Source organism: Mustela nigripes, chromosome 7, assembly GCF_022355385.1.
Source record: "Mustela nigripes isolate SB6536 chromosome 7, MUSNIG.SB6536, whole genome shotgun sequence".
NCBI classification, from domain to species: Eukaryota; Metazoa; Chordata; class Mammalia; order Carnivora; family Mustelidae; genus Mustela; species Mustela nigripes.
In genome coordinates, this window is record NC_081563.1 from 122,563,726 (window position 1) to 122,583,966 (window position 20,241).

A 20,241-nucleotide genomic window follows, 5' to 3' on the forward strand; every position below is an offset into this window, starting at 1 on the left:
CACGTATGACCTAAGCCTCAGGATTGAATAACGACTTGAGCTGTTTGGGAATTTATGGTCCTATGAGACACACAGAAGTTGTGATGGAATCGAACATTCTTGGTACTGTACCTTTTCATTCTTTGCTTCAGTGTCCAATTCAGCTATTTTGGCCCATTTTTGCCAAAAGTTTGGGTCATCTAAGGAAATATCTGTCCTGTTTCCTGAAGCCACAAAGCTAGCCTGTGGAGATAACAAAAGTCAATAAACTGCACTTGAACATAGTACAAACTGGTAGCACCACCTGTGTTACAGCAAACATACCAGAATCTCAAGTATGTTCTAGCTGTGTTTGAAACCAAAACCCCTAATAGAGCCTCCCAAATGAATATGAAAATCTCAAGACTGATCTTTTCTACAGGCACCTGGGTGGCTCAGTGGGTTAAGCTTGTGCCCTTGACTCAGGTCATGATCCCAGGGTCCTGGGATCGAGTCCGGAATCAGGCTTGTGCTCAGCGGGGAGCCTGTTTCTCCCTCTGCCCCTCCCCTGGCTTATGTCCTCAGTCTTGCAAATAAATAAAATCTTAAAAAAAAATACCGTTCTTTTCTAAAGATAGGGTATGGAAATTACAAATTCAACATGTAGCATTTTTTGGAACTGGAAGTTGGAAGCAAGAGAAAGCCCCTGGAACACAATGGCAATGTGTCACTTGATGTCCATTTCCCGGCAAAATGGCTGCTTATTCCAGCTTCCCTAGATAGGATCCTTCTTCCAGCTCACCACTTTCTAAGTGACCGCTGCAGAAAGGGCACCGAGCTGGGCAGTGAGGGGCACTGAGATGAGGGGCACCTGTAACGCACAGGCTGTCCCACTGAAGAAGTCCTACCTAAGTCAATCACACAGGCCACAAAGCTCCTGAGTCTGTGGTCAGGGACCTGAGAGTGATCTGGTAAGTGGTCCCATTAGTTCAATCCGAAATCCAGTGAGCTGAAGGGCAGAGGAAAGGGGCATGTAGACTAGCAGATGGGAATCTAGACTAACATCTCTTTTCTCATGGAATGAGCAAAAACACTTGCTTCAGTTTGGAGAATGGAATGTTCATCAGAATTGCAGGGCTTGGACAGGGGTCAAGGAGGGCTCTACGAGGAAATGCAGAGGAGCACTCAAAGAGGTCAGAGCCGTCTTTGTGAAGAGTGAACAGTGCAAAGCTGTAAACCAAGGTGTCTTTCCTGCCTGATGAAGATCAGCTCCTGAAGTCAGGAGTGCTGTTTTCTTTCCATACAGCTTCTGGCTCGTCACTCAGAATCCCACCCCCCCGAGAACCTGCATTTTTAGTCTCACACGAAACACATGTGTAGACAATCTCAGTGGTTTGATATAGAGAAAACAAAGCCTGGCCAGTGAAGATCAAAGAATAGCTTTCTCTCTGCTCCCGCTCCGAACACACGGACTCTGGACAGAGGGTGCCATACCTTGGCGAAAGTAGACCCTTTCCCTTCGGACTGGATGGTGATGGTGTGGGTTCTTCTCTGCAGAATCTGGTCTATGTCTTCTTCACAGAACTTGGAGCCTTCATCTTCCTCGTCCATCAAAGCTCCATAAGCGCCTTTCCGAAGCAAGTCCTCTACCTCCATTTTTGAGAGCTGTTGTACCTGGACAGGTCACCAAAGGCTACTCACAAAGCGGAAAATGCACAGGAGAGAAACAGCCTCAAATCTGGCCTTCATGATTCAGTACACACTTCCTCCACTAACCGCACATGTCAGAATAAAGATAGGGGCTACAAGTTTTAGAAAATTAAAGCCCAGGGCGGCTCAGTAGGTTAAGCCTCTGCCTTTGGCTCAGCTCATGATCTCGGGGTCCCGGGACTGAGCCTCGCTTCGGGTTCTCTGCTCAGCAGGGAGCCTGCTTCCCTCTGCCCGCCTGACTGCTTCTCTGCCTACTTGTGATCTCTGTCAAATAAATAAATAAAATCTTAAAAAAAAAAAAGAAAGAAAGAAAACTGAAGCCCAGATAAAGACCCTCAAGAAAACCATGGAGAAGGCAGGCAGATAATCCCCGATGGGGAGCTCTGGAATAAAAGCCAGTACATGACCCAGTGGCCCTAACATTCCTCAGGACATTAGTTACTATCAAATGTCACAAGTCATTGAAACTACATACCATGAAGAGGATATATTTAATGTTTTAGTTTGAGTCTGTATCTTTAAAAACCTCCAGATGTACTAACGAGCTAAAGAATGATGACTTATTCATTATTAAATAAATACATGAGTATTGGAAATGATGTCATTTCTCAACTAAAGAAAGGATCCTGTGCCAAGTGTGATCCTCTCAACTGCTTGTTGAAAACAGGAAATGGGAGTTCAAAACACCCTTTCCTGGTTCTCATTAAGAATCTGGTTCTCGTTCTATCAGTCACAAGAGGGGATTCCATGACTCCCAGCACTGGTAACGTGAAGTATTATACTTAGCAACATATGCACGGCTAAGAGGATATAGAACATCTGGGCTGAAGAGAACTCATTTAGAAGGTTTTAATTCCCAACCTTTGATGCCCTGAGTCCAGAGATTAAGGAGATACTCTGCTTTGTTGGCCTGAAATTTAATACGATTTAGGAATCTTAGCTGCAATTTTTCATTCCCGTGGAGGGGGAAAGAGATTTTATTAACTGTCATATCGCAAGCTGCTAATTTATTCATTCATTTTTTTCCACGGACCATCATGCATTGAACATCTTTAATATGCCGAGTGCTGTCAAGGGCCATGTGGGATACAGATAAAATCGGCCCCACTCTACCCTCAGGAGGCTCAAAGTCTGGAGCATATGGTGACAAGAGATATTTCGAGTGTTAAGTGTTAAGATCTACTGACTTCTAACGGGCATGGCTGGAAACTCTGCTCACTGAAACATTGCTGCATGTTGGGCGATCCTACCCCATCACGGAGCCTACGGATTTCCTTTATGCCTCTGTAAAACGTGGACAGCTGACCCGGAATTACTTTCTGCTGTGGGGAATGACTCAACAAAGCCGTGTGAGCTGACTCCATTCAGTGAATGTGACTCTCCAAACAGCTGTAGGAAGGAAGATTCCAGAGGGGCCCCGGCGGTGTGATGAGTGCTTCTTGGGGACCCTGGGTAGGTACTGTCATACTCACTCCATTGGTGCTGCCCTTTCGGTTTATGTCTTGAAGAACAGCCTTGTCCAGGCCCAGCTTCAGGCTGGCCTTGTCAAACATTTCCCGCTCGTAGGAGTTCCGAGTAATGAGACGATACACCTTCACGGCCTTGCTCTGGCCTATCCGGTGACATCGGGCCTGAGCCTGGGAAGGAGGGAAGGTCATACACATCATGTCACCAGATATAATGGCAGCAGCCCAAGGAACAGGGAAACACTTAAATACCATGTGGCGTGAGTGGCTGGCTCTCACAGTTATGAGTCACGGGACGAGTTTTGGAACAAAATTCACCCAGATGTCAGCTGCCCCTTCAAACTCAACTCATTTCTTCACACCATTATTTACGGAGCGACTACCATATGCTGGGATAAAGTGATGAGAAGGACATGGCTTCCCACCATCCCCAGCTTGCCGTCTGAGGGTAGGCGCTCATTCCCAGGAGCCTGTCCCTCTCTCTGGGCAAATGCTTCAGAGCTGGTAGCAGCACTCTCTCATTTTACTAGGAAGAAATTCTCACAGAGACAACAGTAGAGAAAAGTAGAAAGATCTCTTATGGACAATCGTGTCTCATCTCTACCATGCCTCTACCCTCTAAGACTATTATGAAACAAATCCTAGGGATCCTAGGGTTTCATCTTTACATACTTAACGTATAATTCGAAAGATAAGGACTCTGGTCTTTGCCACTGCCACACTTCAAAACATGAAAACTTGGCAGAAACCATCCCATCAGTGTCCCAATTTCCCTGCTTATCTCATAGGCATATTAAGTGTACTTGTTTGGATCAGGATGTAAATAGGGCCCATATGTTGTAGCGGGTTGATAGGTCTCAAGTCTCTTTCAATCTATAGACACTCCTTGCTTTTTCGACCTCTCCCTTTTTCAGATACAACTTTGGGAAAAAAGCTTTTATTTATTTATTTGAGAGGGGGAGAGAGAGCATGAGAGTGCTAGAGAGGGAAGGTGCTAGAGGGAGAGGGACAAGCAGACTCTGCACTGAGTGGCTAGATCCACTATTTCATGACCTTGAGATCATGATCTGAGCCGAAATCAAGAGTCGGACGTTCAAATGACTGAGCCACCCAGGCGCCCCTCAAATGCAACATTTTTGTTGGAGAGACCAGGTTTCTGTCCTCTAGACAAATCCACATTTTGCCACCTGTGTTCTGGCTGTGTCACTGAACAAGTTCCTACATTCCTATGTTCCCTGTATTTCCTCTAAACTGGGAGCTGGACATCTTGAGACTTGATCAGGTTAAGATTTGACTTTTGGCAAGTGTTTCTTGGTGGTGTTTGAATTTCCATCAGGAGGCACATGATGTCCCGTTGTCTTTCTCTTAGTGATAATCATTGGCTAGATCCACTATTTCATTAGAGGTTACAATCCCTCATGAATTTTTTGGTTATCCTGATGTTCCGTTCCTGTAGAAAAGACAAGCTAAATGCCTGATTCTTTCTTTATTTTTTAAAGCTTTATTTATTTTAGAGAGAGGCAGTGAGAGAATGTACAAGTGGGGGAAGGGGCAGAGGGAGAGAATATCCAACCAGACTCCTGCTGGGCGTGGAGCCCCACGCGGGGCTCGATCCCATGAGCCACGAGATCAGGACCTGAACTAAAACCAAGAGTCAGACATGGGACATGGCTAAGCCACCCAGGTGCTCCTTCCTTCTCTTCGTTTAAATCAGTTTCCAAAATAATATCCTCTAAAAGGTGACCAATGAAGACTTTTCTATTTATTTTTTAAACACCACAATGAGGTTATGCATTTAAATATATATGCTATGTTTTATCCCACTGTCGTTATTCTTTCTCCCGCGGGAAATTTCTCCTGAATTCTTTTGACATGATCCAGTTGAATACAAAAAGGAGCATGATGAGAATAAACTCTGGTGTTAAAATGGATTTGGAGGTATCCATATGAGCCCATGGTTACAGGTGGGTGTGAGCGCACGCGTGCGCATACACACATACATATGGAAAGAAATGGATATGGACAGGCTATTTGTGTTTGCTTTCTGGTATGACATGTTCCCTGTTCCTACTATAGATTTCCTGCCCAGACCTGGAGTTCGGCCATGTTCTTCCGGGAGTCCTGATTTCTTTCAGTGACAGTCTGGATGCTCCAGAGGTGCTCCTTGTTATTAGGTAGGTCATTGTTTCTAGGCTGATTTAGAAGTGTGTGTGTGTGTATAGTGTATACAACCATGTGCATATATAAGGCAAAATACATCATAAGATCATACCATTATTTGTAATCCAAACTTAAAAGCATGGGATTCTAACTTTACCAACCACACATCTGTATCTCTTTCTAACCATGTCAGAAGGCTCAATTCTCAACCATACCAGTATCATTGTTCATTTGATTTATCCCACAACTTATGTAACAGTCTCAGAAAAACTGTATTATTATGATCTCCTCAAAACATAATTACTAAAAACAATGCAAGATTTTTGTTTTCCTCCCCTCAGGGTTATATCCCACTAAGTATGTACACTCAAATTACAGTGTTTTAAATACACAGTGGCAGGTAGGTTTCTTTTTTTGCCCAGTGGTGGGGTCAGAAAAGGTGAAACTACTTTCTATGTAATATAACTTTGAGGAAATGGGTAAATATACTGAGGAAAATAGTAATTAGGGTTTTCGTAGAAGAAGGAAGTTCTAAATCCATAAAGAAAAAAAAAAAAAACCTAGAGTAACTGTGGTATTAGAATGGATCTGGAGAGGTTTCAGCATTAACTCGTGGCTGGGTGTGTGTCTGTGTGGATATAAACATACACATACGTACAGGTCTAGAAACAGATATGGATATATGTGTGTTTCTAGGTTTATTATACATGTGCATATACACACATACAAATGAATGCATATTTTGTATCTTTGTGCATTTATATTCTCTGAGTGTCTGTATTCTAGGTATCTCCACCAAATGCACCCAGGAGCAACAGTATCTCAATAGCAAAGGCCATAACTCACTCCCAGATCTTGGTTTCTAAATAGATTCTCCATTAAGACAAAACCTAGGTATGTGAGAGAAGTAGTTAATCCCAGGGTTGGAGGCAGAAAAAGTACAGGACGAGCCCCAAACATACTATTGTGCCGGAACATGAGGAAGTGGGCGAAGAAGAATGGAGACATGCCCAGACAACACCATCCGCCTGAAGAGGTTCACCACTGGCTATGTCCAGGATGATCTGAGTACCGAAATAAACACAGTAGTGCAATATAGCCCGCTGAACGAAAAAAGAACCCATGAGTACATGATGACATAAATAAATGGGAGAAAAAAGGGAAAACTTTCTTATAGTAGAATATGACTAACAAGAGTTCAAGTAACAAAGCTTAGAAAAATATTTATTTATACAGTCTTGAAGTATCTCTCCAAAATTGCTTATTAGTTTCAAAGGAAAAAACAGCAACTTTATAGTGGAGACCTCTGGTAGATACCCATTAACTAAGATATCTAAGTGCCTATTAACACACAAACAGACATCATGTTTCTCCTGATGTGATATATTGAGAAGGATGTATCAACTTCAGTGGTGTTACTAAGCTCGAATCCAATCCTGAGGAAATAAGAAACACAGAAGGAGGGATAATATGTAGAACTGGCCTGCACTCCTTAAAAACATAGGGTTGTTAAAAAAAAAAAATGAAAGACTGAGGAACTCTTCTGACTCAAGAAGACTAAAGATGTGGGCAGTAAGGTGATGGGTGCTCCTGGACTAGACGGGCTTCAGGCTGGGGAAGAGTGGCTATAAAAGACACTGAAATAAATGATAAATCTGAATACAGACTGTGGACTAAAGACCGTTTTCTTATTTCCTGATTCTGAGAACAAAACTGTGGTTAAAAAAGAGAATATCTTTGTACTTAGGAAATACATACTAGAGTACTTGAGGGGGGTCAACTTACTCTCAAATGGTTCAGACCAAAAACGGTGCGTGCACACATCTGTTTAAGTCTACCTATGTACTCAGAGAGGTAGGGGAGCGAGAGGGCAAAATTATGAAGCAAATGGGGCAAAATATAAAGAGTTTGTGAATCTGGATAAAGGCTATACTGAATCTGCAAACTGAAATTATATCAAAATGAAAATGTCAAAAATATTAAATAAAACATTTGAAATAATTTCTCCCTTGGGGTTACACCCCGTCCCCTTGATATACAGCTAGATTCAATGGTTTCATTTTGCTTCTGCATTTTAAGGACTGATCCCCCCCCCCATTAATTTAACCATAATGAAGGGAGTGGGAAAGAAGAAAACCAAACCAAGTAACTTTGGAAAATGGTATTTTGATTATATACCGCAAGACTAATGACAAACATACAAAAAAACCAACCCACTACTACAGTCCATTGTATGGTGGTAAATTTATTTATTTTACAGAATATGGGTTAGGAATTCTGCAACGAGTTTATGTACATACTAGGATTGAACAAATGAGTAAATATACTGTGTTATTATGAGACTGAAGGAGAAAGAGAAACAGAGAAAGGAGTTAAAAAGAAGGAAGAGGGGAAGGCTGGAGTGAATCCTGTGTTGTTGGACTGGAATCAGCACCCACTGAGGGTAGACAGATAGGAAGAAGTAAAGATGTGTGATGTAAGTGCTTGTGTCAAGTACATGTACGTGCATGTCCTAGCTCTGTCTGCTCAGAGAGTCTAGAAGCTAGCAGCAATGGGCATCCCTAGTAGCCAGATCTTGGTGGCTAAATGCCATTCCTTTTTTTTTGTTTGTTTGTTTTAAAGATTTATTTATTTATTTGAGAGCAAGCAAGTGAGCAGGAGGAGGGAGATAAGCAGACTCACCACTGAGCAGGACACCCACCCCAACACGGGACTTGATACCAGGACCCTGAGATCATGACCTGGGTCGGACGCTTAGCTGACTGAGCCACCCAGGTGCCCGTAAATGCCATTCTTACATGAAAGGAATCCGTGATCCTTGGAAGAACTGCCAATTTTACGGCTGTGGCAGGAAAAATGCAACAGGAGCCTGAACGTCTTGTGGGGCCAGAAAGGAAGTGCTCAAAAACTGATGAGGGCAGGTCGAAAGGACACAGGAGCCAACCGGAAGGAGCTCCTAGTGACCAAGTATGAACAACAAAATAAATAAGGAGAGTAAGAGAGTACAAGCCATAAATAAAATGAGTCCATACTGGTATAAGGAAATAAAGAGGGAGAAGGAGCTGTTCTCTATAGGATTCCAATTAATAAGTGTAAAGGAAATGACGGAAATAGAAAATTACGAGGCGCCAAACCCCATGGTAGTAACTGTTGAAGGCAAAACCACTAATGGATGCTAAAATTAACAGGCAAAAGTATGGTGAGAAACAGGATATTTACAGAGTCTCAAGATATCCCCTCCCAAGATACTAATTAAGTTTCAAAGTAAAAATAAAATAGTTATTTTACAGTGAAAAAACCTGGCAGATACTACCTTGACCAAGTAATCAAGGTTAACATCACAAGCAATAAGATGTATTAGCCTATATACCCCCGAAATGATGCACCGAGAAGGACATGTACACTTCTATGATATTCTTGCTGAAAATGCGTAACCTCAAATCCGATCATGAGAAAACATTGGGCAGACACAAACTGAAGGACAGCTGGTCAGAACCCTTCAAAAGTGTCAAGGTCATGAAAGATAAGGAAAGACAGACTCTGTCGCAACTGGAGGAGGCTAAGGAGTCAGGATTTCTAAAGGAAATAGGAGAACGTGCATTGGATCCCTGACCAGAAAAATAACATTTCTACGAAACTGAAGTAATATGAGTATGGTCTATAGATTATTGTGTCAATGTTAATGTTCTGGTTTCAATAAGTAGGCTATGATAACATGAAATGTTAACATTAAGGAAAGCTTGGTGAAGGGTCCTAGAACTCTGCAATATTCTGCAACTTTTTTTAAAGTTTAAAATGATTTCAGAATAAAAATTTTTTAACTTTTTTTTTGTAATTGTTTCTAATTTTCTGAACGCTCCCAGTGTGGAGCTCAGCACAGAGTCTCAACTCAGCACCCTGAAATCAAGACCTGAGCTGAGACCAAGAGTCGCATGCTTAACTGATTGAACCACCCAGGCACCCCAGACACTAAAGTTTTTAAAAGTTAATTTTGTTTTATAATGTTATAAAATACCCAGGGTGCTTCCACAGTCAAATATACAAAAAGGCATGTTTGAAAAAAGTAGCTTTTATCCCTGTCACCTCCATGCTGTTCCCTCACTCTCCCTATAGGCAACAATTTAAAAATAAAGCGTTTTTTGTTTGTTTTATCTTTCCTTTGGGAGGCAGGGCAGAAAGAGACAAGACACACACACAGCTTTTTTTAGATAAACGCTAGCATGCTATACATATTTTTTCCACCTTATCTCCCCCCCACCCAAAAATATACTCAAGAGACGAGACACATTCCTCATTCTTTTATCAAAGTTGAAAATACCATGGCTTAGTCAATCAGTCTTCTATTGCTAGACAGCTAAGTTGTTAAGCCTTTGGCTATTATAATTAGTTGTCACATCTCCTTTCAGTATCTTTAGTGGCAGCAGATCTATTAGAAGATTTGATGGGAGGGAACAAGGTAATAATATGGCACATGGGACATGTAAAGCAATATTAATATGTGGCCACAAGTAGGGACACTGATTTTCTTTCTCTGGTTCATCTGATGTTGAAGATAAATTACAAGAGGGAGTTTAAGAAATGTTCTGAGCACAGGTCGGATACAGGAGTGCTGCACACACCACTAACTACCTTCCTGGTATCCACACTCCCTTTATAGCTCACTCCCAAAACCCTGATCCTTGCAGAGGGCAGCAGCGTGTCCACCAGAAACCATCTCCAGCCTCCCCGGGATGATGAGGAACACCCTGGACAGTAAGATGCAGCAGAAGTCGATGGGGATTCTGGGAAACATCCGCTCCCCCGAGGAATGCATCACAAGCTCCTTCCCTATCCTTCCTGCAGTATCCATCTCGGAACGTAGGATATAATTTGCATTCCCTGAGGATGCTGGAGCAGAAAGACAGAAGGAATGCAGGGCTCTGATGATACCTTAAATCCACTTTACCTTGGACTACCCATCTCTAGATTCCTTGTTAATGGAGAAAATCATACCTGTTTTGGGGGGTGGGGGACACTGTCACAAGCAGCTGAATGACCCCAGAAGATACATATATGCTCTCCCAAGAGGACTTACCTGAAAGATAAGAGGATGAGTCTTGTCACATTTAAGATACTCATCCTTTCACGGTTAACCCCCCATGGCAGTCCTCAATTCCCTAACCAGAACTCACACACAAAACAACGTGGTAAATGGAGGAGCGCTCAGAACCAGGGCAGCAGCTGAGATGACGTGCAAACACGACGGCACAGAACCTCCGCCCCCAAGGACAGGGCGGGGAGCTCTCGTGCTTTCCCGCATGATGTGCCGACTCACGGTTTGTTCTTTACGATTTAATACGTTCGAAGTGAACAAAGACAGGCCTACCAGAAACAAGCAGTGACGTTCAGAAAATTAGAAACAAACAACCAGGCACAGATCCCAGTGACCGCAACGGGAAGAAGTCCGGGGAGCAGCTGAACTGAACAGCAATAGATTTCAAACCGGTACCAGCCCGTGACTTAGCTGTTGTCGATTCCAAATCCAGAATGTGGCATAACCTTGTATGATCACCTAACAATTAAAGAGCTCGTACAAAGAACCAAGCATAATGTTGACTCCTCTTCTGACCCTGATCTACTTTTTCAAATCATGACCTACATTTTAAAAATACGTTTTCTCTAATACTTTATTTACAATGCTACTTAGTCCTCAGTGAACATCTGCGTCTCAGAGAACACAAAAACAGCGGCCTGAGCCCGACCCCATGCTAGCGTGCTGGCATGGCTTCCCAGGCCCACCTTCTTTGCCCTAATATTTTATTTCAGGCCCAGCAATTTTACATCTCTCCTGGCACTCTAAAAGTCTGCATCCACTGGCCAACTATTGTTGCAAAGGACGGCAGCGGCTCTCCCCGCAGCAGGAGCCAGGGTGGGCTGGGCGCTGTCCTCCCTTAACCATCTCTTCTGCAGGCCTGCTTTGGAGTAGAAGTTTCTGGCTCCAAATCTGTTCCTTTGGGAAAGGCATGATCCTCTCTTAAAATGTAAACATTTTTGGGAAATAGCACAGATACCTGCCCTCTCCATTTCTACTGCGTGACTCAGTTTATCACCCGAAGTCCTGAGCACTGCTGTCTCCCCAGGGCCTGGCTTCTGTCTAGGGCTCACTAAAGGGGTCAAGAAGTCAGCCAAGAGCAGGCTGAGCACAGGAGAAAAGCGTGAGTAGCATGGGGAAAGGGTGCTTCAGGGCAGCCAAAAAAGTGGGGAGTGACAAGGGGAGGACGTTGGAAGGAGAGGCAGGACTCACTACCTGCAGCCTGTGGTGCGTCCTCAGGGCCCTCTCCAGCTGCCCCAGGGGCGCCACCTATGCTTGTTCCCACCCTTTGTTCCCTTGGTCTGGAACATTCTTCCTTCTGATCTCAGATTTGGATGCTACCCCTCACTTGGGTCTCTGCTCAGATGTCACCTTCTTAAAAGAAAGCTTCCTAGACCACACTCTAGGACAGGGCACTGACCGCCACCATTCTCATCCTTTGAGTTTGTTTAGCTTCTTTGTAACGAGGATGGCGATCTGCAACTAGCTCATCTAGTTTTCCTTGTCGGCCCACGGAAACGAAAGCCCCACGAGAGCACTAACCACTGGTCTTGCTCACTGCTGTGTCTCCAGCCCTATGAACAGCTCCTGGCATGCCCCGGTGTTCGGCAAATACTGAATGCATAGAACATGTAACAGAACATCCACAAATTCCCAACTTTTTTCCAGCAAAGAAAAGCAACGCCAGTGGAGTCTAGCCCTCCGAGGTCCAGGCCTACATACTGTTAACAGGGTCGGTGCCGGCAACGCGCGGCCATGGAGGAAGAGGCCGAGGAGACCGCCAAGTTTCCCTTCTTGGAGCAGGGCATCAGGCCCCTGGGAACGGACCGTGGAAAGGGCTCTCGCTCCTCAGGGGGGGATTCCCTCTCCCTTCCCAAATGCTGTGGACAGGCAGCTGTCACACTCCCCTGGAGCTGTGCCCTCTTCCAGCAGCTCTGCTCCCATGCTTTCTGAACCCTCCTTCCAGGGACCTCATCCACAGGAGGGACAGGCCCTACCACGTCCGGCCCTACCACGGTGACCCCTGACCCCGTCCGGCCCTTAGGAACTCTGGTCCAAAAGACCAAAAAGTTCCCAGAGGAGCATCTGAGGTGTCAGAGGGCCATAAGAAAGCAAGGTGCTGGTGGCCTCTGTGAGGGGACGCATGGTACCCTACTACTCCCAGAAGGCCGGTCTCTGCCCTCACAGCTAGCAATACTGCTGGCTTCCTGCAAACCAGAAGAACAGAAACCCGCTTTTCACTGCTCGTTTTCATGCTCGGGCTACAGTCAATACCTTTACTATTTCTTTACCTTGGTGCTCTGGGAAACCTGACGTACCAGAACTGGCTCACAGCTGTGCCTCCCGAATGAAGGGGAGAAAGGGTGAACTTACGCTCTTGATTGTCTTATATGCACTGAAGTTAACACAGACACATTCAAGATCTGAGGGAAGATGTGGCATTTACCGGCTACCTCTAGGGAAGATGTGCCTGTTAAAGGGACCTTGAGTTGGTTCACCTCTGAGACAGGTGCGGTCCTTCGGTGCCCCCGATTCTCTCTTTATCCCTGAGTAGTGCCTGGCTCCTATCCTAGATCCTAATAAACTTCACTGTTCTGGAAGGGAGGACAGGGAGCTGTGGGAGGGAAGTGCTGCCAGGCTCACAGAGCAGAAGTCCTAGGTCCCCATCTTTGTGCTTCCAGAGGAAGTGTCTGCTCTCAACCCTCCTTCTCCCTGTCCGTCTTCCAAAATGGAGGAGATGGGCTGATCAGTGAAACCGTTCTTGCCCCTTCCCCTCCTCTCTTGAGGAGTGCAGACGCTCTTCTATCAGCCATAGCCCTGATCAGTGGCAGCCTCTGTCCACCGACGGCTGCCAGCAGCTCTCTGTGGGTCGGGTCAGTCTTGGGGTTGGGGGGTGGCCTCTGTCCCCAGATAGCTGCCAGCATCTCTCTGTGGGTCAGGTCAGCCTTGGAGTGAGGGGGGTGGCCTCTGTCCGCAGATGGCCGCCAGCAGCTCTCTCTGTGGGTCCGGTCAACCTTGGGGTGAGAGGGTGCAGCCTCTGTCCACAGACAGCCGCCAGCAGCTCACTGTGGGTCCGGTCAACCTTACAGGGAGGGTGTGTAAGTACAGGAGTCTGAGAGAGCCTCATTCTGGCAACAGGTCAAGCTGTGTCATCTAATCCACCTTCACAGGTGATTAGAGCTGATATTTTTTTTTTTAAGGATTTTATTTACTTATTTATTTTAGCAAGAAAGGGAGGGAGAGAAAGATCTCAAGCAGACTCTGCACTGACTGTGGAGCCCAACATATCTCATGACCCTCAGATCACGACCCGAGTCAAAATCAAGAGTTGGACACTCAACCAAATGAGCCACCGAGGCGCCCCTACAGATCATCCTCTGATCCCCTGCTGTGTCTATTTCTTAAATGGCTCAGATCTGGGCATGAAAGAGGGACAGAATTTACTGGAGTCCTCAGGCTCTAACGAGACCAAAGGAAGGAGCGTAAGACACCTGATGTCATTTGTTTTATGAAGACCTAGATTAAAAAAAATAAAAACACTTAGTGATTCCTAAGCCTAATTCTATCCTCAAAGCACAGAAAATCCCAGCCATACGATCAGAAGAAAATGATGAATCTGCACTGACATTTCAAAAAACAAAGGACAGCTGCCTCTAAGCTACAAAACCTTTACATAAAAATGACAACAGTGTTTAACAGTAACAATAGTGAAAAAGCACCAGAAAAGGTGTAACAGTGCTGTCTGACTTTCAGCTGAGCTCTCAGAGAAAGGAGCTATGTTCGCCAGCCATGGAAGCTTTTGCCTGCAGACCTGCCTCAGGGACTCAGGCCTACTTAGCTGAGCCCAGCCTCCCCTAATCAGATTGGGTTCACTTTCAAGGCCCTGAGAGGGTCTGCCTTCAATCAGTCAAGAAACAGCTTCCCAGCACTGGCACTGCTTGCCCATGCGGGCCTCCCTGGGGATATCCATGGACTGTACCAGATCTTTCCAGGCTGTCTGAGACCAGAGTGAACACTCACATCTTCTATCATCTGAACTGAGGCCTCTGGAGCATTGCTGAAATCCCACTAGGGTAGGGCGTAAGACCCTGTTCATAATGAGATTCTTTTTTCTGGGGCTCTGATATTTACATTAGGCAGAACACACCTCAATCCACCCACAGATAAATGTTCTGTGCCAAGGCCACCTTCCAAAAGAAATACAATCATCTTCTATCAGAGCAAGAATTGTGGTTCTTTAATAACCATAGAGAATACGGATGACTGAAAGCTTTCACTCGTTTTACGGAAAATATTAGATTTTGCACATACGTGTGAACAACTATGTGTAAGTAAACGTGATGTAACTAAAGGATAGTACCAGGGAACAGTCCGGTTAAGTTTTCTATTAGGGTTAGGAATGCATTTTGCTGATGTTCACAGCTGAACTTAGCTGAAGTGCTGGGGACCACACGATGGTCTCATGGTCCCATTGTCCAGATTCTCTCCCCCACATTGTATTTACCGCACACGGCACGAGATATGTGGCAGGGAGAGCATGCGCACTGAACGTGCACAGTTCTGGGGACAGCCTCACGCTCCTCCCCAGGCCAAACAAGTACACAACCTTGCTCCGTCTCTGTGGGTGACTCAGAACCACACTGTCCTTTCTCTATCATGTCCTCTTCACAGCCCACAAATCCCACTCCCCATTAACACTGCACTGATCTGACTTCCTTGCCCTAACATTACTCTTCCCAATTCTTTCATTTCTACCCAGTCTGGCTGACATTTCAAAAAAACGGGGACAGTTCCCTCTAAGCTATAAAACCTTTACATAAAAACAACAACAATAACAATAGAGCAAAAGGCAGGAGATCTAGAAGACTCAGTGGAGAGTCTGGGGGCCACGAGTTGAGGAATTTTCCCTCTAGCTTGGACCCAGGACTGCCACTGCCACCCTCACTCATTTACCTTCTGCCACATTTCTGGTTCAAGTTCCCACCCTGGATGGCCCAGGGTGGTGGTGGTCTTTGTTCCTCCACCAAAGCTGAGCATTACGGCAAGTTCGAGAAACTGACTCCGCAGACTAAACGCTTCACACAGTCCAATTTCCGTCCGACTTTGCTGCTATTCCTTTTATTCATCTTGTGCCAGCTCCCCAGCAGTGGACATTAAAAACAGCTTTTACAAAGCTTCTTCCTTCTCCCCAGACCCCGATTCCGGAGAGCCCCACCCACCCTCTCTGGCTGCTATGCATACAGAGCAATCACCTCGGATGACTTCGCCTTCCCCACCAGGCTCCACCACTCTCACCCTTGCCAGATCCATCTCTTGGCACGGGCACCTAATCACAACTGGTCATGTCCAGGATTTCACCAGGTGAAGCGTGGTGATCCCCAAGTCCTTGTCGTGACCATGACCTGCCTCCAGATATCAGATACATGCTTCCGATTTCCACCCTGGAAATTCCTCCAGGCATGCCTTGCCATCATGGGCTCAAATGGGCCATCTCATTTCGGCATCTCATCCCATCAATCTCCCAGGTACCCAGGCTCATAGTCAGGGGAGCACGGCAAAGGAGCACAGAGCTTCACAGGTTTGGCAAAGACTTAAGGGAGCATCTGTCAGTAAATATTTTAGATGTTGTGGGCTATGGTCTCTTGTGATAGTCAACTCTGCCACCATAACAGGACAGGGCACGTGTTTGGGTGTGGCTGTATTCCAATCAAACTACTTCAAACCAGCTTGCCAACAGGTGATAGCTTCCCACCACGTGGTCAATAACACTATCCTAATTAGGTTCTTGCTAGTTACCTAATCAAATGTTAGTTTTTGCTTATTTTTAAGCCAGTGTTAAGTACATTACGCTTTTAAAAAGTGGCTATTTATTATATCTAGCAACTCACCTTTGACCCAAATATCCCTTCACCAGTAGAGAGGCCCGACGGGGAACTAGTCGTGTCCACTGATTTTCTCTGAAGCTGGACACCCAACACAGTGCTGCACAGTTTGTTTTACAAATGATTTTTACCCCTTGAATTTTAGCCAACTGTCACCAACTTAATAATTTAATTACTGCCATTTTTTCAACTAGTAGACTGCTTTCTTCAAATAAAATCTTATTTAGAAACTCATTAAATGAAAAAGGCAAAGCAGAACGACTGTGTGAAGTGGCGGGCCAGGCAGCAGCTCAAACGCCCCCAGCTGAGCTCCTCTGCTTGGCTTGCCTCCCTCACAGGGCCCCCTGGGGGGGAAATCTCCTTCAGGTTTGTGACACAGCAGCCTCTAAACGTCTTTCATCAACCCCCTGTATCATGGAAAAGGTTTTGAGCTACCCACCCCCTCCCCACTACACACCCATAATCCTAGTATTGGCAAATATCCCATGACACAATATATACTTAGGGTGAGTTCATCATTCATGAAAACGGATGTCAATCTAGAAATCATATTTTTGACAAGTCAGAATCTTTCTGGCTGACATAGTGTCAAATGTGGCCAGAATGCCATTACTGTGAAGCAGGGCAGATGGAGGACTCTGACCCGGAGAACTGTTAGCTCTGTCATTTTCTTGCTTGTTTATGCTTATTTTAAAAACTGTATTAACTCTAATCTTTACAATAATCTTAAAGCCACCAATTATTTAATTTGGTTAAAACTAAAAAACATGTCAGCAAATTCTCTCGACTGGGCACACATAAACTCTGGCATGCAGCACGGAGTTGAGAGCAAATGGAAGAGGGCGGGTGCCTGTCTTCCGGGCCATGCAATGGAATTCTGGGTTATCTGTCTCCTTCACTACACAGGACATATGACCATCTAAGAAACCAACCAGTGAAAATGCCTGAATCACTCTGTATTATCGAGAATTAGAGAACTAGTTAGGCTTAATATTTTTATGTCGGATAATAAAAATAAACAGTAGTTTTATTCTATATTTGGAGGCTATCACTGTGAAAAACTATTTGGCTTAAAGCAAAATGAAAGAGCCACTCCCTGATTAGTGGGAAAGGCCAACACTGACTTTCATTCAGTTGACCCCTGCCCGAGGCCCTAAGCCTGCCGTCCTGCTGACAGCACAGTGCGAGGAGGGCAGAGGCTCTACAGCAAGCCGGCCCCGTGGGGATGTTCTCAGACCCAGGGGCAGCTAAGGCAAACAGCAATCATCCTAGTGGTTACCTGCAAGTCATTTTGTGGGTTCCAGTCTGAATCAAATATGATGCAGGTATCGGCGGCTGTGAGATTGATGCCCAGGCCTCCCGCTCTGGTGCACAGAAGAAAGACAAAGCGGTCTGAGTCTGGCTTACAGAACCGGTCGATGGCTGCCTGGCGCAGGTTTCCCCGTACTCGCCCATCAATTCGCTCATAGGTGTATCTGAGGGGACCCAAACGAACGAAAGCCCAGGTGTTAATCATACTTCAATGGAGAGCAGCAAACAACTCAGGAAGCTGTTGACCCGCAGCCTTACCTCCCTCACTTCTAAATCTGGACCAACCGACAGCGGTCTGTGAGGAATCCCCCCCCGTCCACACGGGCAGCAGGGCAGGCGCCTAAGACTGCACTGTAAAACGTGCCCCACCCCCCAAAGACAAGCAAACAAAAAACCAAACCAAACCAAAAATAACAGCCACGAACCCATAGCATGAGCAACTTAATCTCCAGTATTTCCCAGTTATTACTTGTACTGAATCTAATCATAAGACCAGGAAAAGCAAGTAAGAGCCTCAAACATCTACTTGAAGTACTGCTCTTAAACAAGGACTCGAAGTTCAAGTCAGTGTGTAGCTGCTCTGGGGTGCCGTGAAAACGGTAAGCAGACCGCACCCACACGCAGGCCTTGTGCACCTGGGCTGGTCATTTCGGGCCCATCAGTTCTCCCGGCAGCACACTGCCATGTGCAGAAACCACAGGAAGGTTTCTGAGCTGTGTTGGGGGCAGGGGGACAACAACTGAGGACTTTTTAGAGGGAAATAAAATGGGGAAATGAAGCGGACTATCATTAAGAAGGCACATACCTGTGTGGAAACAAGGGGGAAAAGCATGATGGGGGGACAGGGTAAAATGAAGAATAAAACTAAAACTGCTATGGGAACGTATTACTATCTGTCCATTCAACTGAAGTACACAGACGGTATCTTTATCAAGGAATCATGTGATTAATACAGAATTGAAACAGAGTAGCAATGCAGACAGCTGCTAACATCTATTTCCTTATTTACCCTAACAATGAATAAATTCATAAGGGGATGTTACCCTCGGCCCAATCTGACCACCACGCAGGAACTGGTTGGTAAAGTAGAACTAAAAGGAACATTGTGAGTAAAGGACCAAGTCGTCCTGGACCCAACGGCAGTCAAGAACATGGATCCTGACAAAAACCTTACCAGCAGCCCAGTTTGGGAAATCAGATTCCTAAGACTTCAGATAAATAACTGGTAAGAGAATAAGGACAGACACCCTAAGGGTAGATGACTCTGAGCGAATGGCTCTAGAAAACAGAGTATGGCAATATAATCCTGACTTTCTCGAGAAAAAGGAAAATCCATGTAAAGAAACCATCCAAGGATATAACATGGAGAGAAACAAGACCAACTCAGGCTCAAAAGGGACACGTGCAAAGCCAAGAACCAAGTCTGAAAACACTGTCTTTTATAAGGCCACAGTGCATCAACACCTGGAATTACAGGTGTAGATTTCCCCTTTTTCTTCTTTTTTTAATGCAATAAGCTGAAGCATAATAACGTGGGACTATGTAGCACGTAAACCAGGAGGCAGTGACTTAGAAAGGAGACTAGAATGAACTTGGGTCAGGAGACATGAGTGAAGGGCTGTATGTCTGGATTCCATAAAACCAGAAGGGTAGTTAGAGACAATGGTCATTAGCATTACCAAGAGCCACAGCAGTAACATCAGCAGCAAGCTCTTCGGAGTCAAGCTCTGTGCCAGGCACTGTGAGACACGCTTGATATGCACCATCCCAGTTCCATCTCATGATGGCTCTACAGGCTGGTTTTATTGTTATCGCCACTGTACATTCGAGGAAGCCTCAAAACCAGAAACAAAAGCCCCACAAGCAAACTAACTTGCCCAGCCACCGAGTAGGTGAGTGAATTAAACTGAGACCCATCTGACTTCAAGTTCACATTCTTAGCCAGTCTGCTGTACGGCCTCCATATTGTACCCTACACTTCAATGTAGGAGGATGGAAAGACTCCCCTAAACACTTAAGAGAAAACTAAAGATAAATAAGAGACATCAGTAAATTTCGGAAGCTGTCAGTCTAGTGGAAGCTGGAAAAAACGATAGGCACCGACACGGTTCTGGTAAGCCAGTACACTGAGGTCTGTACTGGGCACTCAGGAGTTTGGGCACGTGGGTGATGGCATGGAAGCAGCACAGGACTTGGAGTCAGGGGACAAGGCTGAGATTCCATTAAACAGGAGATGCCACCACCCCCACCATCACCCGTGCGAACAAGTAATGCTAAAGGCGCAGAGGACCCAGCAGCCATCACACAGGAGCTGGATGCCCACGGCTCGAGGGGGGCAGGGAATCAGCACAGCTTTAGGGAGGAGGAGAAATCGATGAATAGTGATGCTAGAGCTCAACCCAGGGAAAAAGTTCCCATACAATTAGAGGGTTTTGCCAGCTATGATACAACACCAGTTATAGAAACTGCAGGATGACTGAAGCATTAATTCTCATTTCTATTACTTGTTCAGTTTTGAGGGAGTGCTCTCAAAGAACACAAAACTAAAAATCCATCCCATTATGTGAGTTCTTTTAAACTGTTCCTCACCCCCTCCTTTCTGAGCCAAATCCCTTGGCTATGCCCTCACCCCGGTATGAGAATATGGCATGAAATTAAACGGGAACAAAACCAAACTGACAGC

At 45.3% G+C, this 20,241-nt stretch overlaps 1 protein-coding gene across 5 annotated transcripts in view; it reads right to left on the minus strand.

Annotated features, from left to right (window-relative positions):
• Window positions 1-20,241, minus strand: part of CHD6 (chromodomain helicase DNA binding protein 6) — a 192,662-nt gene that overhangs the window by 53,187 nt on the left and 119,234 nt on the right. For all 5 annotated transcript variants that reach the window (XM_059407015.1, XM_059407012.1, XM_059407013.1 and 2 more), the window contains 4 exons: window positions 17,527-17,722; window positions 3,141-3,305; window positions 1,453-1,632; window positions 112-222 (listed from right to left, as the gene is read on the minus strand). In XM_059407015.1, the coding sequence (XP_059262998.1) occupies window positions 112-222; window positions 1,453-1,632; window positions 3,141-3,305; window positions 17,527-17,722 (652 nt within the window). The remainder of the gene's footprint in view (window positions 1-111; window positions 223-1,452; window positions 1,633-3,140; window positions 3,306-17,526; window positions 17,723-20,241) is intronic.